This window comes from Caloenas nicobarica, chromosome 1 (genome assembly GCF_036013445.1).
Source record: "Caloenas nicobarica isolate bCalNic1 chromosome 1, bCalNic1.hap1, whole genome shotgun sequence".
Taxonomy (NCBI): Eukaryota; Metazoa; Chordata; class Aves; order Columbiformes; family Columbidae; genus Caloenas; species Caloenas nicobarica.
Window position 1 is genome coordinate 149,868,548 of NC_088245.1, and position 25,950 is coordinate 149,894,497.

The 25,950-nt window shown below is 46.6% G+C and overlaps 1 protein-coding gene across 2 annotated transcripts; it reads left to right on the top strand.

The window, feature by feature from the left end:
• The first annotated feature begins 1,727 nt into the window (after nucleotides 1–1,727).
• ECRG4 (ECRG4 augurin precursor) lies at nucleotides 1,728–21,143 on the top strand. 2 transcript variants are annotated; one of them, XM_065653371.1, is made up of 5 exons: nucleotides 1,728–1,931; nucleotides 15,136–15,261; nucleotides 16,007–16,054; nucleotides 18,356–18,513; nucleotides 20,776–21,142. In XM_065653371.1, exons 2-5 carry the CDS (start codon nucleotides 15,171–15,173, stop codon nucleotides 20,935–20,937), a joined length of 459 nt encoding a protein of 152 aa, XP_065509443.1. In that variant the 5' UTR covers nucleotides 1,728–1,931; nucleotides 15,136–15,170; the 3' UTR covers nucleotides 20,938–21,142. The 2 variants fall into 2 exon arrangements, with proteins under 2 accessions (XP_065509443.1, XP_065509447.1); XM_065653375.1 differs by lacking the exon at nucleotides 1,728–1,931 and having other exon boundaries at nucleotides 15,078–15,261; nucleotides 20,776–21,143.
• The last annotated feature ends 4,807 nt before the right edge of the window (nucleotides 21,144–25,950 follow it).

Genomic DNA, 25,950 nt, shown 5'->3' on the forward strand with positions numbered 1-25,950 from the left:
TCTGGGTGGCTCAGTCTCACATAGCTTGATCCTCATCCCTGCCTGGTGTCCTCCAGTCCGCTGTGCTGTGGCTCACTCAGCGACAGGGTGCATCAGGAGATCAGCTGAAGTGATGGGGAGATTGTTTTTCTTTTTTCCCTTGGGGTACTTGCAGCCAAGGCCACTTGCCTGATCTGGATCACTGTGAGAAAACACAACAGTGTGGGAAGAGGCAGGACAGGGATTGCTTAACCCATCCCTGCTGTTGAAAAGCATTCACCGCACTAGAGCCTCAGGGACCAAACTTGAACCTAAATTTTAGTTTTCCAAGAGGGCGGATCTCTTCAAGTAATCACTGATGTTTCCTGTTGTGTCAATGAAGAACAAAAAAAGCTTTTGGAGGCTTCCACATCCTGTTCCTTTTGGTTTACATGCCTACACTAGGAGAATAGGGGTTTGCACAGTAAACAATAGTGGTATTTTTGAGGTCTGCATGATCATGTTACTTCCAAGCAGTGGCAGTAAATACAGTCTCGCCTCTCGGTACTCCTACGTGCATGTGAATGTGTGGCTGGTTGCCTTTACGTGAGGCTTGTGTGGAGTATCTGGGCCCTTAAGAACTGCATGTGGCTGCTTCACCACTCTATGTCCAGATACGTGCCATGGCCATGAATATTCACCCCCATGTGGCCAGACATCCTGGGTTATGATCCAATGGGTGCATCCATTTCCACTGCACTCCTGGATATGTATCTTCTTTTAGCTGTTCTGGCACTAGAAATACATAATGTGCCTCCAAAATATTCTTGTAAATGCATCAAAAGTTTATTTAAACCGATTCTGATCCCCTTGGGCCATTTGCAATGTTACTGGGGTGTCCCATTGAAAACCAGAGTTTTTCTGTAAGCAGATGCCACACCTGTTGTCTGTCCCTGACTAGTTACAGATTCAGAGAAATCATTTTGATATTGCTGATGGCAATCCAGTTTATTCATCCTGGATTATCTATGACAAGAGGTAAGAAACATTGCACCAGGAGTAAAACATAAAATCATAGAATGTCCTGAGTTGGAAGGGACCCACAAGGATCATCGAGTCCAACTCCTGTCCCTGCACAGGACAACCCCACAGGTCACACCATGTGTCTGAGGGCCTTGTCCAGTCTCTGCTTGAACACTGTCAGGCTTGGGGCCGTGACACCTCCCTGGGGAGCCTGTTCCAGTGTCCAGCACCCTCTGGGGGAAGAACCTTTTCCTAACGTCCAACCTAAAACTCCCCTGGCACATCTTCCTGACATTCCCCCTCCCCCAAGTTTTGCTGCTGCAGCTGTGGGAGGTTTTGAACATAGTTGGCATTTATCAGGGATGTGGGTCTTTACAAGATGGAGCCTTGTTTCCTGCGGTTGGGTGAACCTGCAGGTCGTACCTTCTCCCTCTGGCCCTCCTGCTGACCCAAGGTGTGACATCCCTCCACACACCTTCTACATGCTGAGTCCCAGCTCTGCTGCACCATCGGATATTGGATCCCAGCACCTGCAACAAATTAAAGAGCGCTGAAATACTCCTCCGTGCCGGTCACTCGTCGTACAGCTGACACAAAAGCCCAAATTCCTTTCACATGAGAACACGGGTACATCTGCTTTTAATCATCTTTCTCCAGGCAGCCAGCCTGATGAAGCAGAAATGTGATTCTCCGCACTCGGTCTGGGGAGTGCTGGGCAGACGCCTGAAGCCGAGGGGCTGGGATTTGGGAGAGGCAGAATAAACGCGCCTTTCACGCCCAGCATCCCTGGCAGTCCCGCGGCTCCCGCGCTCACAGCCTTGGTCGCTTTTTGCCCTGGCTTGCAGGAGGCAAGACATGCTGAAATAAAGAGAAACTTGTTCTGTGGCAGGAAAGGTCATTTCTTCTGGCCAGGAGTTTGGGAAGGAGACAGGAAGCATATTATTTCAAAGGTAAACTGAAAATATTTGTTTGCTGGAGGAAGGGGAGGAATGTCAAAAAACATATCAGCGTTCTCTAGAAAAAATTACTGTGGCATCTTACTCCTGCCCTGACAACAACTGTGGGGTGTCATAAAGAAATGTTTTAGTCTTCAGCAGTCTGTAGCCTCATGCAGGGTATATTTCTTGCTGGAAGGATGCTCTTTGTCCGTCTGTGCACACGCGTGTGTGTGTGCATGGGGGTGTGAATGCACACTCCATAGCGGAGGAAATGGCTAAAAATATTAAGAGTAAAGGACAGCGAGCGGACACAGAGGAAGATTAGCAGAGTCCTTGGTAATGCTATTGTTTGTTTCTTAATATTTTCTTTATTGCAGCTGTCTAATGAAGAAACAACTAAAAATCACTACTTTAATGAAAGCTGCAGTTTGTAGCACAGATGTTTTATGGTGTAAGTGCTTTTGTTGATTTGTCAGATTACATTTCAAAACTTGCCTTTCATGCTGCTATACCAGAAGACTAAGAAAATAATTTATGGGTGCAATTAAGAATGCCATGTTTGGGCAATAAAGGGAAAGCAGTTTTAACAAAAGCAAGCTTGATGTTGAGTAGCTCAGCTTCACTGTGATTCCTGAAAGCCCACTGAAGGCAGCAGCTGTAGTATACTTTTAATCCTCAAATCTATTCATCAGTTAATATGTTTGCAAAGGCTAGGTTGCTCTCCCTCCTAAAAGTGTTTTTTACTGGCTCGTAGTCCAGATAGCCTGAGGACTTAAGCCAGGTCTGCAGAAGGTACTTTGGTACTTTGCCGGTGCAGCGATGCAGTTGTAGCTGTGGTGCCCCCAGGGCACACATGTCCCAGCCCAGCTGCAGCATCCCGCTGGCTGGACTGATAAGAATGGTCAGAAGCGACAACTCGACACATCCCTCACCGACACAGCGGTGCAGAAAAATGCTGTGCTGGCAGGCTGGGGGGGGGACCTGGGGCAAGGCAGCCTGCTTGGGGTTTGCTGTTTGGAGGCACGCGGTTAAATCAGGCTCAGATTTCTTCTCGGTTCTTTGAACTGAACTCTCACCAAGACCTGCCAAGGTCCTATTCTAGGCCAAACTCTACTCTTGGCCTCAAACAAATGCCCAACAGAGAGGAAAGCTCACCTGGACAAGCCTGACTCCAGGCACTTTTAGAAATCTAGCTGTCTTAGGGAAGTTCTTAATATAAGAGTAGAGTGCAAAAACATTGCCTGTCCCTTAACAAATGCAGGGGATGGTGATGGACTGACATGGTTTTAAAAAAGCTTGGCATGCAGGGGGTCTGTTCACTGGTATGCATGTTTGAACATTGCAGTTTATTCATCTGCATTCAAGCTGACAGTGGAATGACTTATGCTGGTGCATGAAGATTCGAAGGGAAACATCTATCATTAAAAAACAACAGGAACAACACATTTATTTAACACAGGCTGAAATACAGAAATGTTTGCGTGCTGTGTTTGACTTGACTTAAAATAGGCAAGACTTAATGACGTACAGAAGGGCTGTCTGAAAGAAACTGTGCGAGGTCTGATATTTTCTGGGGCTTGTCTCCTAAATGTTCATTTGGAAGTTGCAACACACTGACACTCTGTAATAAATCCATTTGGGTATTATTTAGAGGTCTCATACTCAATGTCTTTTTTTCAATACAGTTTCATTCCCTGTGAATGCTAATGCCTTGGTATAAGGAGATGAGAAACTCCCCAATGATAGACACAGATGAGATGCCTTTAAGGCTGTGTCAATGGCCCCTGAAAATATTGATTGCCTAGCACGGTTATGGAGAAAAGATGCTGAAGCGTTTGGAACTGAACAGTTAGCAGAGTGTGGATCAAACCTGGATTTTCAGTTATAGGAAGGATAAGCCCTTGTGTCAGTCCATCCCTGTGGCATTCAGCCAGTCTGATGGTTGGGTCTCAATGTCGCGATGGGAAAACGCACATCTTTGTTACTTCGCTTTGTGAATGCTTTGCTTACAGAGACTGTTCTTACCATGCAGCTCTCATCCTCAGCAGGAGGCACAAGTCTTCGACTTCAGGGAGTAAATGTAATTTGTCAAGGCCTTGCAGAATCTGGTCTTGCTCTTGCCCCTGGGTCTTTCTGATCTGTTCCGCTACCACCCTTTACCTGCCCTGCTGCTTACCCACAGCCCCTCTGCTCCTCGCAGCTCTGTCATCAGCCCTCGTCCTTTTTCAGATATTGCCTGGAGCCACTGCTGTGCAATTGATGGGAAAAAGGTAACGGTTAGGTTGAAGGAAAGTTGGCTTCAGCTGACATTTTTGTATAAAACTGGAGCAATCAATTTCAGAGGGGATTTGTAAATGTACAAAGTCTGCGCTACCACCTGTCTTTTCCTTCCTTTCACATCCAAGAGAGATGCATTGATTTTAAGGCTAGAAGACATCACTCTGGGCTGACCACCTGCATAATTCAGATCCTCTGACATCCTTGTATAAACTCATGTTTCAGGATCAAAAAGAGTACTTGTGGCAAACTGTCTTTTAGCAAGAAAAAAAATCTACCCTTAATTAAGAGAGATCCATGTAGTCCAAGACAGTCCTTCTTAAGTTATTCCAAGAAGAATGCCTTGTATTTTTCACGTGCTTGTTAACACCCATCTGAGACTTTTCCTCTGGAGTTACTCTCTGAGCCCATTACACATCCTATTAGGTTATAAGCGCTCCCGAAGGGAGACTCCTTCGCTAGCTGCGCATGCATCAGCCCTGCGCAGAATTTAGGTATTAGTAAACAAAATATACACCTTTCATAACTGTAATTATTCTTGTCACAAACTCAGCCTCAGATCATTTTGGATAATTTATTCCTGAAGCTGCTCACATAGTCTGCGAAGGGAAAAGGCAGATATCTTTTCCAATGTACTGCTATGCAGAGAATGTGCTTATATCTTTGAACAGTGTTTCTGGTTTGTATTGTTTATTTACATAAAAGAGTTTACTTCTCTGTGTGCAAGAGCTTATTTTAAGTCAAAATACACAATGTTTAAGCGGAAACCAGAGATGATTATGGGATAGAAACCTCTGCTGAAATAAGAGGAGGTGGAATTTGTCCATAATGAAACCAAAATGAAAGTATTCTTGTCAGCCTTTGTTTTACTCTGTTCCTTTTTTAGCCTAGCAGCCTGGAGCTGGCTGTGGGTTTGCAGGGAAATCAATCAGTGCCTTGGGCAGCAGGGTCTCTCCCTCGCTGGGGGAGGCTGATTGATTGTTTCATGTATTGAGACTGTAGGTTTGATGGGAACTGTATAGGAATGGTGTCAGTAGTGGAGATTTGTAAGTGCACCTTACAACATATGCTTCTTGTTCAGATAAAAAGAAAAAGCCCCGTCTCTGCTGTGTCTTTCTCTCCTCTCTCTGCTGTGCAGTTCTCTCCTTCCCCTCCAAACATTTCAGTATGGCTTGTTTTAACTGCAAAATAATTCATAAGCCATGCAAGTTCAGTACTATGGAAAAGCTTTTCTATAGGCATATTTAGTGGCTTTGCAATGACTCAGATATTTGGTTATATTGGTATTGGGGTGGTGGGGTTTTTTGTTATGTTTTGCTCTTTTCCTTTAGTGCAGCAGTAGTTCTCATGAAATGGGCAACCCAAACCACCCACACAACAAAACTTCAAAACTTTCTAATGAAATGGTCAAGGATAAAACGCTGACTTGGCTGAACCCAAGAACAAGTGTTGGATTTGAATCAGCAGGACCAGGATTCTTGTTGTCCAGGTCCCCAACATTTGCTCAGCAGTGGGCCAGGCCAGGTCTCTGAAAAGTGTGTTCACACGTCGGGTGGTGCATACTTCAAATTATGCCTGATTTGTGCTGCTCCAGTTTTCTCTTCATTGGAAAAACGGGCAGCAAACATCTTACTGTCCCTGATTAACAAGCGATTACCAACAGTAAAGTTATATCGTGTGTCACATGCTGTCCCTGCATCTCTGTTAATCAGCATAAAAAATAAAAGTTTAAATGACTGTCTTTAAGAAGATATTCCTAGGCCAGTTACTACTTGAGTGAAAATGACTAATCTTATGCTACTCTGCAGCCTCTCCTGCTCTATCACATAGTCATTACCATGCTCCTGCTGTTTCTGTAGGATACAAGGATTCCTCAGAGGTTTGTCTGCATGTTTGCTCGCTCCTGTGTAGCTAAACACTGCTAATCCCGACACACATGGGAAAGAGAGAGAGAGATCAGTGTCACCAGAGCATCCCTGTACAATTACCCTGCTCAGGTCCTCCCCAGCTCTCAGCAATGTTCAGCTAAGGTGTATTACAGCCACTGCATCGTTACTGATAATTACCAGGAGAAAGCATCTTTTCATTGTGGCCATTAGGTGGTAACATTACATAAAGGCAGTCACCGTCCTTCACTTAGGAAGAATACTACAGGTCTGCAGTGCAGGTTGTGAATAGATGTTAAACCAGGGAATCGTTCTTTGAAGCAAAAATCACTGCAGTCTTGTTTAAAAACACAAGTCTCACACAAAGGTTTATAGTGGCAGATCTTGAGAAAGGAGGAGGTGAAATACTTTTGTGTTGGTTTTGGTAGCAGCAAGAGATTAAATTGCTCACCACACCTTCAAAAATTACAGCTTCAGAATTCCTGTTTCTGAAGCAGATTATCTTTCTGGTTAAACTGTATATTTTGTCTGGCCTAAACCCGAATTATCTGAATTATCTTACTGTCTTGCTCAATGGGACATTTTTGATGGTGAGGAAACAACATGCTGGAGATGGATGGCAGCGTATTAGCTCCTCTGTGCTTCAGCCATCCCCACTGGCAGGAGCTCCAGGGCATGAGACCAATTATGCCGATGCCTAGAGGATCTAGCAGGGACCTCAGAGACCTGTCTACGTGAATACATGTGGGCAGTTTCTTCTGCTTGGATGAAGGAGAGCCAGCTTCATTTCAGAAGTCCTGCAGCCCTATTAGCACAGGCAGAGCTAATGGGCCCTGCTGTGACCTGGGTCAGGCCCTGTGCCAGGCTTTGGGGGCAGAGCCCTGGGGTGGTCCCCTCCAACACCCACCGATCACAACCGCAGGAGAGCAAAGATCCGGGGGTGATATGCCTGCCTTTCCAGGAGAGCCACGTTTCTGTACGACGGCATTTTGCGAGATCCAGGCGTAGCAGCAGGAGACTGAGATTCAATCTTTTTGTGATAAACGGGATTCCGTAGGGCTCTTACGTTTAAAAATACATGAATACTCGCAGGACAGATGCCTAAATGATCACAACAGGCAAAAAAAAATCTCCACTCAAATTTCCATGTCCCACAGCCATTGCACTGCCAGGTTGGCACACGCGCCTTTTGAAGTCGCTGGCATCCAAGCACAGGCGGGTGCAGTGGGTTTCACGTGGGGAGATTGAAGATGTCACGATCTTTTACTCAGCAGCAGCACAGAGAGACTACAGAAAGTGCGCTCGCCTGGAAACAAACCGAACTGTGAATCAGAAAGGTAATCCGACATCAAATGAACAGAGGCATGGGCTTGTTCACAGGCAGGGCTCAGGCAGGGCATTGGTGAAATTGGAAAGCAGAGATATAAAGCAGAGCCAGCGAAAGCGGCCACGAAGAGGATCAAGAGAGGTGTAAGGTCACACGTGATAATGTCAGGAATCCAAGTGAGGTTTCTGCTCTGATAACCTTAGAACCGTCCTCCGAGCTGGGACATGCCGCCCGTTATTAAGGCTCCAAAAGGCTCGTGTTCGAGCCGAGGAGACAGCAATCACCTGCTGTCTGCTGCTGATGACTTTGCCGCGTTCTGACCGTCTGGGCAGACTTTTCCTGTGCCGGGGGCCTGCCTCAGGCAGGCTGGCAGTGATGCTGAAAATTTCAAGCCATGCGATTCCTACCCGCCTGAGAAAAGCAGGTTGTTTTGTTTATGCTAAAAGCACCTGGCAGGCTTGAGGAGATGTTCCAGCTCCCCTGCTTGGAAACAGGGGCTTTAGACTGAGCAAGGAGGGGCAGCAGCTGTCTGAGATGCAGCCCTTTTTCCTTCCTTGTGAAAACGCACCCACTTTTCCCCATTTCAAATTAAAAAAAAAAAAAAAAAATGTTTAAAAGCATGTGCTCAGTAAGCAAGTGCTGTGTCCCTACAGGTCCCTGAGGCTTGTGTCCCCACTGGTGAGGCTGCAGTGGAGATGTGCAGGGCTTGCCCTGTTGCCTAGGCTGTCCTGCATCGCTGCAGGCTGCTGGGACTGAGGGGACTGAGGCACAGGGAAGGCAACTTTGGGTAGAGCTAACCTGTCACTGTTTCCAGCACCTCAGCAAGGACACTTGGTGTGCTAGTAAACTTCTCTGTGCAGGCAGAAATCCACTCCGGAGAATGCCTACATTTAACAGGCATCCAAGTCATAGCTAAGGGCTCATGAAGACACCAGTTTGGTCTGCAGGGACCAGTTTCAGGCATTGCTAAAGCCTCAAACACAAGACAGGAGGAGGAAGCGATATGATGGCGGTGCATGGGATCAGATCATTCCTCTCTCTGCAGTGACCTGCTCAGGGGACAGTGCTTACCGAGCATCACATGGGCCCGACCCCCAGCTATTCCTCAGGGTGGGTTTGGTGTAGTACCCTCATCCAGAAAAAAGGAGAAGAAGTTCTGTTTTATCAATTTCACCCCATTCCCACTTCTGGCCATATTCTCCCATCATCTTCTTATTTGGCCCCAACTCCTGCAAACCAGCTACCTGAGCCACCACAGCTCACTAGTCCTGAAGAAAACTAACCCAGTAAGAGCAAGCCTGACTACAACTCTGCTGTTTCAGCATGCTGAATCGGCTCCTAAAAGCACTAGAGCCAGAGCTGGTAAGCAAGGGAAGGACCAGGTAGCAGGAGGCAGAGAGGTTTCCCCCTCTTGTTGGTAGCAAACCACCACGTTGACTTCAGCTCCTAAGGGTAAGGCAGCTGTCTTGGGAAGCACAACCTGCTTTCCAGCAGTCCTCCGGTTTGTTCTGGATTCACCACATGGTGTTGAACTGTGCATTGGAAAGGCTGGCTCCTCCAGTGGTGCTCTTTGCAAAGGAAAAGACTCGTGTATGCTGTTCTGCAAAGGGATTTAGGGCTGTGGGTGGCAAGGGGAGGCATATTCCTCCAGTGCCCAAGGGTCTGAAGGTGGCTGGGCTTGCTAGAAACTCCTCACAGCTTCCCCTGGTCTTGCTGTTGCTGACATGATGATACTGTGTCCCCAAACCAGCCTTCTGGTGACGAATGAGGGAGGAAATAATGATCTTGCGGTCAGGCTTTGGTTGGGGAACTGGGAAGATGGAGAGACCGTGGCAGGTGGGACAAGGCAGCTGGTGGGACACTCTTCAGGGAAAGGCTCTGTCACCATAAACAGTATGTGGTCACTGGCAACACAATGTGCCACAGGGTTGAGTAGATTTTTTTCATTAAATTTCATTAATTTTTTTTCATTAAAAAAACCATCCACCCACTAAGTCCAGAGTTTTGAGGGAAGAACAAAAACGTGTACAAACCATTAAGACAGTAATAATGTGTAGGAAGAGGGATGCTAAAATCAGATTGCTAACATGAAGATTTTTAAGACTTTGCATTTACTAATCTTTGAGTAGTCGCAGCTGATTTGTTGGGATTTTTTGGTGCATGGTGGTTTTGGGAGGTTTTTTGTTGTTTTGTTTTTTTTTTTAAAGTGCATTCTGGATGTGAATAATAAAATAAGGGAATGAAAACAAGTCAAAAATAGCTCAGAAATAGGAGTTCAGAAAAAAATGTTTTGAAGCATAAAAGGAAGAGTCCTGAGAGACAGCAACGAAAGAAAGATGAGTCAAATGAAATCAGGCTGTGGTAAAAAGAGACATTTTAGTGTACTACAGTCCCTCTCCATCTCTCTTCCTCTTAGACCTGACTCGCAGACTTGCCGTACACTTCTAGGCTTATGCTAAAAATATACTGGAGGCAGTGGAAGAGAAAAGGGATAAGGATTTCTTAGAGAAATTATGTATCCCTCTATTGAAGGGAAGCAGTCATGTTCAGATAATGCTGCTGAACAAACCTGCTTCTCATGTGCTTATCATGAGAGCAATAAGGTCAATTCTGTATTGAGGGCAGCAAAGTACTGTCATTTAGTGAAGGGAGGAGGACAGACAGACCAACAGACACCATTTCTTATCTGACAGGATCAGCCAGAAGCTGCAAAAGATATCAGCAGTATCCAATCACAAGGAAAAAAAAAAAAACAAACAAAAACCAAACCTGAACCAAACTAACCACACCACAACACCAAGCATACTTTAAGCTATTTTCTATGGAAAAATAAACACTAATATTTATTAATCACATGGACCAAAGTCATGGTACTGCCAAGTGAGACACAATGGATCAAGGGTTTCCCAAATCGTGTGCTGAGGCCAATGAGACTCACAGCCAGCAACTAATAAGGTTATTCTAACACAAAGGTATTTAACCTGGGATTTGAGGCTGCTCCTGTCACTATCAGGAGGACCCTGGAGTAGTGGAAAAAGTAGCATGAAACTCAAAATATTTTGGAAGAAACTGTCTGATGACTTAAATGTTCTTCCTTAGGCTTGGAAGAAAAACATGACTCCTGTGGTTTTCTTGGAACAGGATGCAGAAAACAACCTGGAGTTCCAAGTGCCTCTGTCCTGAGCTGGTGGCCAGGGCAATATGGTTGTAAGATTTTGTAAAAATCTCATTAACAGCAAGTAACCATTTCCTGGGTGTTGAGACCACTGTTCAATGCTGCCATGTTCTTGAACAAAGGCGTTGTTTTAGAGGATCATTAAAATCTTCATGGCGCTTCATTGCAAAAGACTCGTCTCCTGCAACCTCTGGCTGATGTCCAGTTTATCTATTTGGCTACTAACTTATGCTGATGCCAGGTCTCACTAACTTATCATAAGTCTCATTGTATTTGGTGAGGTTTTTTCCTTGAAGGTTCAGCTTTGGGAGTCCTATGATTACATAAGCATTTAATCTACACTATATTCGAGAACATTATTGTGTTGAAACACTTAGAAACATGAAGCTTAATAAAGGAAGAAGGGAAGAAACCAAGACCAATCTTTTTAACACTATTTTTTGTACTTTGAATTACTGATTATCCTTGAATGGCCATTACTGGCACTCTCTCTTACATTTTAATGAATACAACACAGTGCTCTCAGCAGCTACTGTGATAAGAGGCAAAACCAGGGGTGTGTCTCTGCTATTCAGGAACCTCTCTGTACTAAATTTTAGACGAAATGTAGAATAGCAATGAAAAACTCAAATACTTAAAAATTCAGTAATGTCGTGAGGCAGAGATTTTTTTTCCCCTGTTTAGTTCATATCAGTTAGACAGCCACACATGCCCAAGACACTTTGAGTAGTTGTAGACATCACTGGGCTTAAAACTACTATGTGTAAACTCAGAGATCACACAGTTGAAACAGGGTTGCCCAAGCAGTCACCAAATATGCAATGACTTGCAAAACTATTTAACAAATCAACTAGGATCTTTTTTACTCACCTCAAAAAACACACACAACGCCCTCAGACACTTGGTGTGGATTTTGGGGTTGTCCTGTGCAGGGACAGGAGTTGGACTCGATGATCCTTGTGGGTCCCTTCCAACTCAGGACATGATTCTATGATTCTTTGATTCCTACAGGCTCCGAAGGCAACACTGGCCAGCAGCAGGTTCAGCGATTAGGATTTCTCCAGCTCCAGTGAGCTCGTTGCCTGGCTGCTGCCTGTTTTTTCTCAAGGTCAGGCTCAGAGTGGTTTTCTGTTGAATTGATCCCAAATTTCTGTCTCAGACTTGAAGACCATAGTCCATAGTCCAGGCCCACGCTGGTGAAGCAACAAAACCCACCAGCTCCATCCTGCTATCCTTCTGTGGGCATCCCCTAAATTAGTGGTCCCCATTATGCTAAGGGGCTTGACGGGATTTCACACTGTGCGTGGAAAGGGCCTTGCTCACCATCCCTCATCCCAGAGCTGTCTGGGGAACAGTCCTGCTGACAACATTAATTAACGTATTTCAACAAAATTTTGACACCAAGAGTCTACCGTTGTCAGCACTGGTGATGAAAGACATTTAACCGAATGACATCATTAGCACAGACTTGCTTACCTAGAGTCCTGGCAGGTGCTGGGCAGCCGAGGGCTCCCAGCAGGGGCAAACCAAGCCCTAAAATTAGCCTTAAACCCCTCCATGCTGGAGAAAGGGATGTTTTAAAGACCGTGATGTCACTGCTGATGGAGAGGGCCCAGGAAAACACCACCGTAGCCAAATTGCACATGAGTGGCTATGGTTTTACATGGCAAATAGCAAGTACCGCAGGCGTGTCAATAAACGTGGATACTCACTTGAAGGTGAATACTTCTAACAACAATGTAGGAATCACAAGCTCAGCAGAAAAAAAAAGTGTCTTACCACAACACCAGTGCAACACTGCCTTAGTCCTTAAAACAACCTGGAGCAGAAATAAAGATTGCTACTGGAAAAACACCAGCCACCTTTCACCACTGCCTTTGAAAATAAGTGGTGTTATATTTTTACACAACTTTTTTACTTTGTGTCAAAAACTTCTGTACCCTGAACTGAGCAAGTGACCTCTTCTGGGAAGATGCTGCTCTCAGTTTAACCCTGAGCATTATATTCTTCTGTCAATCATTTCTTCCACCACCAGAGCAATGATTTTCTACAATAACTTTGCACTTGAGTCAATCCATCTCTGGGTTTCACCAAATAGCACTTTATCTCAGCAATTTCTTGAGTCACGGTGACATATTTGGTATTCAGAGAAGGTTTTGTGCTTTGCGTTCCCTTGGACCAGAGGCACCAATTACCTGAAGTTCTGCAGAGCCTCAGCTCCCATACAAGGCTTGTTACAAACCAACCAGCTGAACAAAACACCTTTTGCCTTTGCCAGTATAGCAATAAACAATAAATACTCACTAGTTATTTCCTTGGTTTTGTAAAGTATCATGGCCGTTTCATGTAGCCTTCCATATGTGCTCTTCACTTCTGTCCCTTCCAGCTATATTCTGGAACTAGCTTTCCAAAAACCTCTGGCGGTTTTAGTAAAGAGGCTGTCAACGTTAAGTTGAAGAAAGAGTGCATTGATTCAGAAGAAGGGGCATTTGCTCCAACAAATGGTGCCAAGTCTGCTGACTCTTGAAACGTGGCGCTATAGGGAAAAAACACTCAAAAGCAGTGACAAAAAGGAAAGTTGCGTGGGAGTTGAGCTGGGACACTGGTCTGCTACGGGAGTGCTTCCATCACAGGGGTCTGGAAGGTGCTGCTCCCTCCTGCTCTGCCCCCCCCAAAGGCTGCAGAGAGCAAGGGACAATTTGGCTGGAGTGACCGCATCACTTTTTCAAGCTGTTGCCACCGTCACTTTAACTGGGATGAGCAGAGAGGCCTGAGCATCAGCTTGAGGGTGGCTGGAGACAGAAGGAGGTGGGGAATGGCTTTGGGTGCAGTTCCACATACTTTTTTCACCAGGGGAAAGATGCATGGGGCAACCAGGAGCGGTCGCCTGAAGCAACATTCAGGCTGGGGCTGGGGAACCACTGAGGGACCAGCCTGTGCTGCTGCTGCTGCGTTTTACAGTGTAGGGTCTTGTCCCACACCCACAATTAGCTGTGCCTGAAATAGCACTGACAGACTCCTCATCTCAGGGAGCTGCCACACCACTGTACAGCTCTACAACTCCCTTGCCATACACATGTGTATCTGTATATATATACACACATATGTATTCAATATACATATTTATATACATTTATAATATATACAGCAGGGATGTCAAACTCATTTTCAGTGGAGGCTGCATCAGCTGTGCGGTTGCCTTCAAAGGGCCGAATGTAATTTTAGGACTGTATAAATGTAACTACTCCTGCATTTACACAGTCCTAAAATTACATTCGGCCCTTTGAAGGCAATCGCATGGCTGATGGGGCCCCTGCTGAAAATGAATTTGACACTCGTGATATACAGTGTATACAGTGTGTATATATATATATGTATACGTGAATATATATACATATTCATGTTTCAGCTGCAACCAATCTGGAAACAATCCTTGGATCAGGGAGCCAGGGCAGTGGCGTTTGCCAGATTTCTCACAAGTAGGTTACAGAGACAGCCTGGCTCTCCCTGGCTCATCCTCACCTCGCCCTAAATCCCTCCTGTGCTCCTCGCTGTACCCTGGCACAGCTTCAGCAGGACGTGAGACGCCAGACTGGTCTCCTGAGTGTCATGGGTCTCTGCTGCGAGGGGAGAGGTTTGTGTCCTAGGACAGGGGTTTAATTTGGCTTCATCTGGGCTGTTTCTGGCATTTGCAGGGGAAGGAGCTGAGAGAAGGTGAATTCACTGACTGGAGCTTAAACTCGAATTAGGAAGAGGCAGCACAAGTTTAGGCACCACTATAGTTACGATCCTGCTGAGCAAGGACTTTTAGTTTGTTAGTTGGGCGTTTGATGCCTGAGTTCTTACTATAACCTAAACCTGTCTATATTTAGAAAAAGAAATCCAAATTATTTTTTTAAAGCTGATGAGTTAAAACACATTCTGATTTTCTGTGGACTTGGGAGATGGGAGGGAGGGAAGGAGAGGGAGAAAACACCCCTGAATTAAGCCACCTTTGGTTCATTCTGATTTTGTTTTCCCACCAAGACAAGCTCCCAATTTTCATCCGCCGTTACAGGCCACTGACAAACTGTCTTAGTGTGTAATGTTCAACGACATGCTGTATCTATTTCTTTTTTTCAAATTCCTCTGTAAGAAAAACCTGCGTGAGTTGCTGAAAGCTCTTCACCAGTCGCGCTGGCTGATGTGCAGCCACAAAACAAAAGCGCTGCCTGCAGCGTCGCCTTCTCCTGCCGAAACGCGCCTCGCTCCGTGGTCGGGCGCAAAGGGCACAAGCCCACGGCCGCCCACGGATGCCGCGGCCGGGGCGGCACGGGGTGGGGGCCGGGAGCGCTGTCTCCCCCACGCGGGTGGTTCGCAGATCCGCATCGCGCCACGGCTGCCCCGGCCCCCTCCCCCGGGCACGTCCCCGCCACCCCCCACCCCGCGCCGTGGGGCCGGGCCGGGGCGCGGCGTGGGGCGGGCACGCGAGGCGTGGGGCGGGCGTGCGAGCCCCTTCCCTGCGCTCCGGCTCCGTCTGCATCCTCATCCTCTCCGTCTCCTCCCGCCCAGGTGGGTCTCCGCGGCGCCCGCCGCCCCCCGCCGCCATGCGAGCGCCGTGCCCCCGCGGGGCCCTGCCCGGGGCCGCCCTCCTCTTCCTCCTCCTCCTCCTCCTCCCGCTGCTCTGCGCGGCCCCCGGTGAGTGAGCGCCCGCGCGCGGGACGGGGCGCGGGGAGGGAAAACATAACCTGGCACGTCCTGGGAAAAAACAAACAAACGAACAAACTTTCCCCTGGCATCACCCGTGTTCGTGGGCGAAAGCCTTCCCCTGGCGTCCCCCGCGGCCGCACGCTTTCGGTCACTCCAAAACTTTTGCGAGTTAAGCATCTTCTTTTAAAAGCGCTTTTTTTTTTTTTTTTTTTTTTCTTTTCCGACTGAACAAAGCATTTCGGAGCAGCCGAGCGCTTGCATGTCTCCTGTTGCACGGCCCGGCCCTGGGCTAAAGCCTCGGATCCCTTCTGGGAAAGGGCTCCAGCAGGACGACAGCCTTGGCGGGCTTTGGGAAGAAAACTGAAGCAATCTGGTTGTTAACCTGCCCCTCAGCGAGTGACAAAGGTTTTCCAGGGTAATTGTGCCACCCTGGACGATGTGACAAGGTACTGGCCGCAGTCTCTGCTGAAAAATATAATTTAATTGGCGAAGATGACCAGTATTGGTGTTCCCTTACCAAGGAAAGCTGGGGAGAGGATGTCAGCGAGTGTCAGAAGCTTCTTTGCAGCGCGTGTTGCACTCGAGCATGGAAACAGGAGTGAAGGGAGGCACTGGGAGAAACTTGCTGCAGAGTTTTTGCCTGGTGGTCTGGAGCTATGACAAAAATATTTTCCGTGTTTTTTTTGTTATTTCCTTCTTAGTAAATGTGTGTGGTTTATTTTTTCTTCTCTAGATGTTTCAAGGGCAAACAAGCTTAAACTGATGCTTCAAAAACGAGAAGGTAAGTAAAGAGACAGTGAAGTGCTTTCCCTTATTTTTCCTTCGAGCCAGTTGCTATCGGTCAGAACTGCCAATGCACTGTCATTCAACCTTCAGCTCCAAGAGGGCAGTCAGAGGAGCAGGACACAAGCACCTGGTTCAAAGCTGGCAGAGCTCTCACTGTGTACCACACCAAAACCTCCTGCACATATGGAGCCTGCGCCTGCCTGTCCGTTTGGGACTCGGTACCGGCAATGCTGGGGGCTCTGCTTATCACAGCTCCCGCTGAAAACCAGGGTTCCCAGCCTCACGCAGTATGCCTGTGTTTTGCTCCATGCAGTGTATAGCACCTACCTTTTCCACTGTGTGCATGGCAGACGTGGCGTTTATCTGGTTTATTCTGGGAAGTCACAAGCTTTTCCAAGGAATTCCAATGCATGGAAATGCTGCTGGCTCAGGTGCAGAGGAGAAAATGTGCAAACCAGGCTTGCTCGTGATGCTTTGACTTGTTCTTTTTGTCCTCTTGGCCCCACATGTGTTTCCTTCTTGGAAGACTGCTCTCTCTCTGGGAGAGATGATGGCTGAGGGGCCAGTGGGCAGATGCACCGAATGGCTCACTGTTTGAGGGAACGGTTTGTAAATGGAGCTGGCCGGAGACAAGCAGCATTGCAGCAGATGGGGGGCAGCCTGAAACACCCCAGAAGTTTGGGTTGCCTCCCCTCAGCCTGCTCTGTAGCTGAGGCAAACAGTCTAAACCCCAACAGAGCGGACTTCCTCTTTCTGCAAGCTTGCCTCATTTCTCCCTGTGTTTTCCCTGCCATCACCCATCACCTCTTGTCAGCCCTAAAAACGTGTGCCACATCCACGACTGTTTTCCTGGCACGCAGGTTCCCTGCCTCACCATTCTGCAATACTTCCATGCAGCTAGGAGAGCCCACTTGCACCAGCCGCCCTCCCTGCCCTCCCTGCACCCCACCGGCGGCTGGCTTGTTTGTTCAGGTCCCCTCATGAGAGGAACCACCTGGGGGAGGCTTCTTGAGCGTGCAGACACCGTGGCCGAGACCAGGAAGAACTGCAAAGCCTTGTTGTGATGAGGGAGGGCATATGCAGCCTCTTTATTCCAGCCTCACTCCCCTTTTCCAGTTGTGCGCTAAAGCGAGCAGTAAGTACACGACACTGGTTCCCTTGCTGGCAGCATCCCTGGTGCAAGGTTCATTCACATGACATTTGTTCAGCTGTTCCACTTCCCGGTAATAACACCCAGCTCAAGTGCATGCTGAGTTATCAGTTTCCAGCTCATCACTGCAGGGCAGCCTGCTGTTTCCCACTCTACCTGCAACGACTCATCGATCACTTTTACCTCTTGACTCTCCTTCCCACTGCAGTCCTTTGCCTCCCCCTGTGAGGCTGCCCGGCTCCTATCTCAGTCATTTTCACGTCTCCACCTGAATTCTCCTTCTGCTTCCTTCACATCCTCCAAAAATCACCATCCACACCCATGTTCCTGGTCTCACCCTCATTACAATGAACCCTCTGAAGCCAAGACATTCCTCTTACTCCTACACATGCTTCTTGTTCCACAGGAAGACCGAACGTTGTACCATGTTATATCATGCAAGAGAAAATCATTTACATGCCTAGCAGGGGGCTTGCCAGTCCTCACAGCCATACCTTTCAGAGGCACTATAATAAATTCCTCTAGCAGCCGCAGCAAACTGCCTGTCTCTTCGGCACAGGGCAGGCTGGGCGGCACATCTGGGTCTGGCGGGTCAAGGACGTTCTGCATCCACCAAGCTGTGTGCTATGGAAGCCTGATGGGCTTATGTTTTCAGGCATCCATGGCATTTAGTAGCACTCATTGTTTAGAAGCTACATTTCTACACAACATATTCAAAGATCTATATTTTATGTGTGCCTTTCTTTATCCTAATGAGCTATCAGTGTTTCTCCAGCTGCTTTGGGCTTTTTAACTTTGTGTCTCATCTTCATTCCCATTCCTGCCACAGCTGCACACAGAGGCCAGCCTCCTGTTCTCTCCTTAAAGCCCAAACACAGCATGTTTATTCTCTTTCGCTTTGGGTTTATTTATTTAAATTCCTTACTTAGCTTATGTCTTTGAGCTCAGAACAGCTTTTATAAAATCCAAGAGCATGAGGGTAACTGAGAAATCCTATTACATCGCTGATTCCTCAGTTTATTACTGTTACTGCTGCGGCACGCGTTGCGCCGCCAAGCACGAAGGTGGTGGCATGATGCAAGACGCATTTTTCCATACAGTGTGCTTCAGGCTCGTGTGCCTTTTTGGGGGGGGAATTAATTTCAGCCCCTGTTGCCGTGAAGCCTGAGGTATCAGTGAAAGAAACGGTGGCTAAGGAGTTCCTGAGTAGCCTGAGACGCCAGAGGCGCCAGCTGTGGGACCGGAGCCAGCCTGACGTCCAGCAGTGGTACCAGCAGTTCCTCTACCTGGGATTCGATGAGGCGGTGAGTGTTGGGCTTCCAAGGGCTGGGAAGGCTTCAGCCTGAGGAGCTGTGAGTGTGGATGCACAGCCACAGGGGCACCCAGGGAGAAGCCTGGAGGACGTAGGATCTCAAATCCTGGGACACGAGAGAGTGTCAGGAAGATGTTCCAGGGGAGGTTTGGGTTGGACATGAGGAAAAGGTTCTTGCCCCAGAGGGTGCTGGACACTGGAACAGGCTCCCCAGGGAGGTGTCACGGCCCCAAGCCTGACAGTGTTCAAGCAGAGACTGGACAAGCCCTCAGACACATGGTGTGACCTGCGGGGTTGTCATATGCAGGAACAGGAGGATCGATGATCCTTGTGGGTCCTTTCCAACTCAGGATACTCTGTGCTTTTAAGCCGCCCTGTTTTTCTTCACAGGCACTGTGATTTCATTTTTTTAAAGTAGCAAATATTGCACAGAAATGTAAGGTCTGTATTTATTAGAGATTTCTGCATTAATTTAATAGAGAAAAATTACGTTAAAATCTTGCATGGAGTTCTTGCCTGCTACAGAACTTTAAGCTTAGTAAATTGCAACCAGACTTAAAAACAAAGTCTGCTTTGAGAAATAGGTGGCCAGACCCACAGCAACCAATTGTATTTCAGAAAATTAATTTGGCAGCCTCAGCCTAATCAATCTGCTTTTAAACACGCTGAGAAATCCACACCAAGCTGGGTGTGATCAGCGTTCCCCGGTGAAATCGCACTAACGTCACGTACCTAATGCAGGCGTGTGACTCCGTGGGGCAAGCAGCTCCCGACCATCGCGAGCACTGGCAGCTGTGCCTCAACTCTAAATGTGAGTGGAAAACTCTGTCAGAGTGTGCAGCCCACCGCCCTTCAAATAAGAAGAATACATTTTTTTAAAAACAGTTAATTTTTGAAAATAGTGGAGTGGAATCAAGACTTCCCAGCTCTGCACAAAAGCTCTACTAAACAGACGCTGAAATAGGGCGAAAAATGTGCCTTTAGCTGCAGTCCCACATGTAGAATAATTTCTGCGTTAATAAGAGGTAAAAATAGTAGTAGATGTTGAATTCTTGGCTTGTGTCAGCTGCATGAATACGTTTAATGAGATTGCATTGGCACAGGCAAGCTGGAGCACATTTTGGACCTTCATGCTATGTGGATTGCTTAAAAGATGAATGCACTCATTTTCGAAGCTGGAATAATTAAAAATATAATCCTTTTCTTGGATTGAAATAACAAAGGATACATTTTTTATTGCTACTGGACCTTATGCAGACAAAAGTGACTTTTTAATAGCGTGGCTATATCCCCTTCCCCCAATAGGAATAGGAAAAATAGAAAAACTGGGTTTATGCATCAGAAACTGAAGACTGGGGGAAAATTCTAGGAAGTAACAAGGACCAAACATGCAGATAAGACGAATTCCTCTCTTGAGTTCCTGTACACGTTTCAAAAACTGAAATGACGCCTGTTGTGGGATACAATGAATCCACTTAGTAGGTTTTCTTGAGTATTAAGACACAGTTTTAACAATGAAATAACTGTTTGTACCAGCAAAGGGCTTGGGCCATACTTACCCATTGTGTATTTTGCAAAACTTTTTTTTTTTTTTCAAATCTCAGCCAAAAATATTTCCAAAGAGTCATTCAGATGGAAAGGCTTTGGCTTGGCAAGTATTTGATATCCTTGCATGCTGTTTTTCCTCTGCTGTTGTGAGCAGAATTGAATTACTTATTACATTTCCATAGCTAGAAGGCTGCACTGTACATTCGTTTCTATCCATGCAAAATGGGAACGAAAAATCACAGACATAAAGCAAAGCCTCTTGCACCCGCTTTGCTACCAGGGACATCATGACTAAAGGAATGGGGCAACAAAAAACCAAACCTTCAGATTTTTAAGTACAAAACATTGAAATGTTTTTATAGTCCACTACTGAAAAGGTAATAGAAATATTGAATGTGCTCAGGGCATGCTTCAGTTGAAGGTGCTCTTGGTTTAAGCGCTTTACTGTGGGCAGAAGGTGTGAGTGGGGGTTGCAGGTGGGGCTGGGCAGGACAATTCCTGCCCTTGGGACCCTGATAATCCCATAGCACAAGTCACAAAACCTCTCAGATCCAAAGATTTTGTTTTGACAAATCCGCAAAGGATGTGAATATCAGAAAGAGACAAAAGGAACCTCTTGCACCACTTCTGTTTCACTCTCTTTGTTGTAAAGTCTCAAGCTTGGAAGACAAGTATTTTCTCTTTTTTCTTTTTTTTTTTCTGGCAGAAATTTGAAGATGACATCTCCTACTGGACAAGCTTAGGGCGTGCTCGTAATGAATACTATGGTGGATACTACCAACACCACTACGATGAAGATTCACCAATTGGCCCACAAAATCCACACACCTTCAGGCATGGAGCAGGTGTCAACTACGATGATTACTAATGCCATTTATCCTCCTATAGCTGCTGCCTATAGAGCTGCACTGGGCAAGGCTGAGTCCTCCCTCAGGCAGAATGACCCTGCTTTCCTTCTATTCATGTAAAACAGCAAGAGTAAAGGAACGGCCAGACCTTGAAGAAAGCAACATGACTTTTAAAAAAAATTATCTTCACTTAGTAGTACACTATATATAAAGTGTAATAGAAATAAAAGCTTTTTTGATAAAACAAACAGGTTGCCATTATTTAGTAGACTGTGCCAGAGCAAGTTTCATTCCAACTGTATTACTACTGATTCCTTTTAAAAGTTTTTTTTTCATTTGCTTTCCTACCATCAATTGCAAAATTACGTTATATCATCCAGTTTGGCATATAAAATACATAATATAAGCCAATACATTTCAGATGTGCCTACTCATTCAGATTTGTGTCAACTAATCGAATTATTCTTGGGAGGAAAGAAAAAAAAATAAAAAAACCCCACCACCCAACAAACACATTCCTCTCAACTCAAATGCCGCCTTGTTGCCTCCTCTGCTGTTCCCATACCTACTGTGCACAGCCCTCCAAACTTGTGTGACCTGGCATGTCTACAGGTTCTACAGGTCCTGTTGGGGCAGGGACACAGATCTTCAGAAAAGCTAAATTCAGCGCAGAGGAGCTGGCCTACCTGCAAAGCCTGTGAAAGGAAAGGATTCTCCAGGGAAAGGGCTCAGCGCAGGAACCTGACTTCAGAAGTAATTGCTGAGATTCAGAGCATCAAACCTGAGTGGCCCCTACCCCTCCCAGGCACGATAACCCAAAGGTTGTCTTTGATGAGTACTCCCCTTCGGGTCCTTTCCACTTAGCTGCAAGCTTGCAGTCTAGCTCAAAGCGGGGAATAAAAATAATAAAATAAGCTATTTCAAATGGAGTTAGTATCAGATAGCATCCAACACAGTCCCCAGACATAACTTCTGACTGTGAAGTTTCCTCTCTCCCCAGTTCAAACTGGAACCTATACACATTAAGCTGAGCATCAAAATACCTCAGAGACTGGGCACTTGTTAATGCAGTGGATAAACGGGAGGTTGGTTGGTGCGGCTGTTTGTGTTAAGAACCCCAAAATACAACCAACTTTTCTACCACGGCAACATCGGCCACGTAGCCGCTTCTCTCTTGTTACTGTAGAGAAAGTCCTGACGCAGACCTGAGTCAAGGAGGGAGATTTCAGCTGTCAGGGGCTTCAGGAGGAGCTTGGTGGGGGAAAGCGCTGCTGGACAAGTGTAGCAGACTGGGAAGGGGCAGGTGAGGAAGGCTGGCTGGCTCCATGACTTTGGAGCTGGAGAGTCAGGATAAAGAGAGATGAAATGGGTACTGCAAACTACAGCAACCAGAGGAGACAGCATGGGTGCTTCAGCTGCCTGTCACCTAAAGCTCACAAGAAATTTCCAAAGCATGGGTCACGGTAACACCGTTTTTTACACTTCACTCACTTCATCCTGAACTCTAAATGTATTTCCTAGTCTTTCACTTAAACCCCTCATCGCGTGTCCAGGAGAGGCAGCCCAGCACAATCCCAGTCCCTGCGGGAACGCTTCCAGGGGTACGGCTTTTTGCCAAGGGAGCCAAATTGAGCAAACGTGTCAGTCACTTCTCCTCTGCACGCACAGATACGTGCCTGCCTAACGTGCTCCAAAAAAGTCTGCTTTCCCTTAGGTTTTGGAGTGCTTGCTCTTCTCAAAATCCTTGCCAGTTTAATCAGTTTAAACTGGTGTGTTGCCTCGGTAGAAGAGCCTTTATTCCAAATACAGAATAATCATATTCTGAGTCAAGCACACACTCTTTTGCACAGTTGGAAAACACCTATTCCTAGAAGAATACTTCCATTTTGTGTTCTATCAAAAAGTGCACAGAATTTGGAAATGTTTGAACCATTTCCATCCTTTCCCAGAATTTACAACAACGGGGAATTCAGATATCCTGAATTAGGAAGAATAATTTTTAAAAGTTCTGTAAATAAATACCATCCTTCCTTAGGCTATGGTAAGCTGTGTCCATTCCTGCAGGCTCACTCAGTCCAACAGCCTTCTGTGCCCTGCAGGCTCACAACAAAGACTACAATCTCTCTCTTCTGGATTGGCTTAAGAGAAAAAAGCAGAAATCTTTTCCATTACTTTGTGCTGCACACTGAAGTTCCCCACCATGTACTGGGTCTGGCTGGGATAAAGTTGACTGTCTTCGTAACACACGCATGGTGCTGCGTTTTACATTTGTGCCTCAACCAGCATTGATAACGCAGCATTTTAGTTATTGCTGAACAGAGCTCACACAGCATCAAGGCCACCTCTGTCTCCCACACTGTCCCCCTGGCAGGTAGGTGAGGGGTGGGTGAGAGGTTGGGAGGGGACATGGGTGGTTCAGCTGACCCAAACTGACCAATTCCATCCCATGTAGCATCTTGCTCAGCAATAAAAGCTGGGAAAAGGAACAAGGGGTTTTGTCTTCCAGGGCAGCCATTGCTCAGAGACTGGCTGGGCATCAGTTTTTCTTAGGGGCGATGGTAGAGCAGCCTTTGCATCACTTGGATACTTTTCCATCTTTCCTTCACTTATTAAACTGCTCTTACCTCAACCCTCAATTTTGCTCACTTTTGCTCTTCCTGTTTTCTCTCCTGTCCCACTGGTGGCTGTGTGGGTACGTAGCTGCCGGCTGGGGTCAACCCACCACAAGACATCATCTCTGAGGAGAGGGCACCCTCCTTGCCGAGGGGTGCATCTGACTTGAAGTGCAGCAGTTGCGATGATGCAGAAGTACATGCAACAAGCTACAGAGAAAGCAAGCAGGTATGGGCCATCACAGGTTTGGGCAAAAGGAGAAAGCCTATTGAAGAAGTTTCTCAGATATGTGTGGAGTTCTTCAAAGCTAATTACATTTAGAAAGTTGACTTCCTTTGAATATTTATGTCCCCAAACGCAGACAAAAACTCTGCATCCCCTCCCAGCCTTTCCATTTTGCTGCGCAGACAGCACAGAGCACTTGACACCATCATCATCCCCAGCCACCCCGGCATTGACATCACATAACCTCTCCACCAAGACAGAAGGGCGGCCGTTGTTCATTGTGGCTCCCTACAGAACAGGAACAGCTTGGCCACGGTCCAGCCCTTCATGTTTCAAGATCCGATGCTGCCACATCCCCCAGTTTGCGGGTGTCAGCCAGGCGAGTCCGTCCGTCGGACTGACGGGGCACTCCTGCCTTGTTTGCTGGTAATACCGGCAAGGTAACCCCTCTGCCACAGCATGAAGGTACTGGTGCTGTACTCCACCGCCGCTCCCATCTCTCTCTCCAGATCCAGTTCCTCGGCAGCAGCCTCTTTTTTTTTTTTTTTTTTTGCCTTCATTTCCTTGAAGTTCCTACTTGTAACACAAACACTTTGGGGATGGGGGATTGGGAACTTTTACCCCAGGACTGTTTTCCAGATGGAAGATCTAGGCTTCTGAGCTCAAAGCAGCGTTCTCTGCAGTGAAGTGGACAAAGCCCAGAGTGCGGTACTTAACGCCACCTCATAGTTTCCTGTGGCTTCATGTTTTTGACCCTCCAGCTGCTTCAGACATGACATGGACCAAGGTATGTGGAGGATCCCCCTCCTTGCTGACGAGCACATCAGAAACCAGGCAAAACATAGATGGAATGAACCAGCTGTTGCTTGTTCCTAGCTGTAAATGGCAACAAAACAAGTGGACCAAAAGTTGTTGCCATGTTTGCTATCATGGAATAAGCAAGTGAGAGAAGGAAAGGGACTTGGAAAAGGAACAGAGAACCAGAGTTTGTTTTTTGTAAGAAACATTGTTATTTCAGAAAAAACCTCCCTGCTGACATCGAATTGCATTCAGGGACCTCCTTCTTTACAAAAGGAGCCCTGCTTTTGTCCAGAGCTATTGCTGCTGTTCCTGGTAGCTCTAAGAAGTCAGAACTGCCAAGTCTGGCATTCCCTTGTCCTACCACTTGAGATCCAAGTGCAGGGAAATGTTCACAACAGAGTAACTACACATTTGTGGTGGCTGCCTTCCCGCTGATTTAAGGGGGAGAGGGAGACCTCATCGTGGCCTTTCGGTACTTAAAAGGGGCCTATATGAAAGATGAGCACAGACTTTTTAGCAGGGCCTGTTGAGAAAGGACAAGGGGTGATGGTTTTAAACTAAAGGAGGGGAGGTTCAGGCTAGACACGAGGGAGAAATTTTTTATAATGAGGGTGGTGAAACACTGGAGCAGGTTGCCCAGGGAGGTGGGAGATGCCCCATCCCTGGAGACATTCCAGGCCAGGCTGGACGGGGCTCTGAACAACCTGGTCTAGTTGCAGATGTCCCTGCTCATTGCAGGGGGGTTGGACTAGGTGACCTTTGAAGGTCCTTTCCAACCCAAACTGTTCTATGATTCTATGTATGGATGCTAGAGCCAGCAATGTTGAGAACACACTTCCCTTGCTACTAACAAACCGTTTTCTTCCTGTGGAAGGACAAGTCTCTGATCAGCATCTAACAACCTTCAAGAACTTATTGGCCTCAAATAGGATTAACGTCATTACTAATAAAAGCCTGGGGACTAGCTCAATCCATCACACTAATCAAAGCCCTGTTCTGCCCTCTGTAACCTGTTCTCCAAGGCTAACAAATTTGTGCAACTGTGTTTGTGTCATCCACCTCCTCCCTTGCTTCTTTCTCTCAACTTTGAAACTCAATTCCAACACTATCTGACAAAAAGTTTTTTCACATATATTACATTTATGAAAGTTTCTTGAAAAAAAACAGATGACCAAGAGATATTCATAAATGCCCAGAAGGTACTGGGCTCACTGGCTACTAAACATGCCAGTCTATATAGGTTAAGAAGACTGTCAGATCACGATTTTCCCACATAGCAAAAATTCTAACCTAGACATGAGGCTTCTCTAGACTATGCATTCATGGAGCTACTTAAAATAAATTACGTCTGAAAGCATCAGTGTAGCTTGTCTGTAGATCAGCCATGTGGTTTA

Coding starts and splice junctions, on each gene's coding strand:
- ECRG4 (XM_065653371.1), top strand. CDS start 15,171: ATGCGAGCGCCGTGCCCCCGCGGGGCCCTGCCCGGGGCCGCCCTCCTC. Junction 15,262..16,006: donor GCTGCTCTGCGCGGCCCCCG/GTGAGTGAGCGC, acceptor TTTCTTCTCTAG/ATGTTTCAAGGGCAAACAAG. Junction 18,514..20,775: donor ACCTGGGATTCGATGAGGCG/GTGAGTGTTGGG, acceptor TTTTTCTGGCAG/AAATTTGAAGATGACATCTC.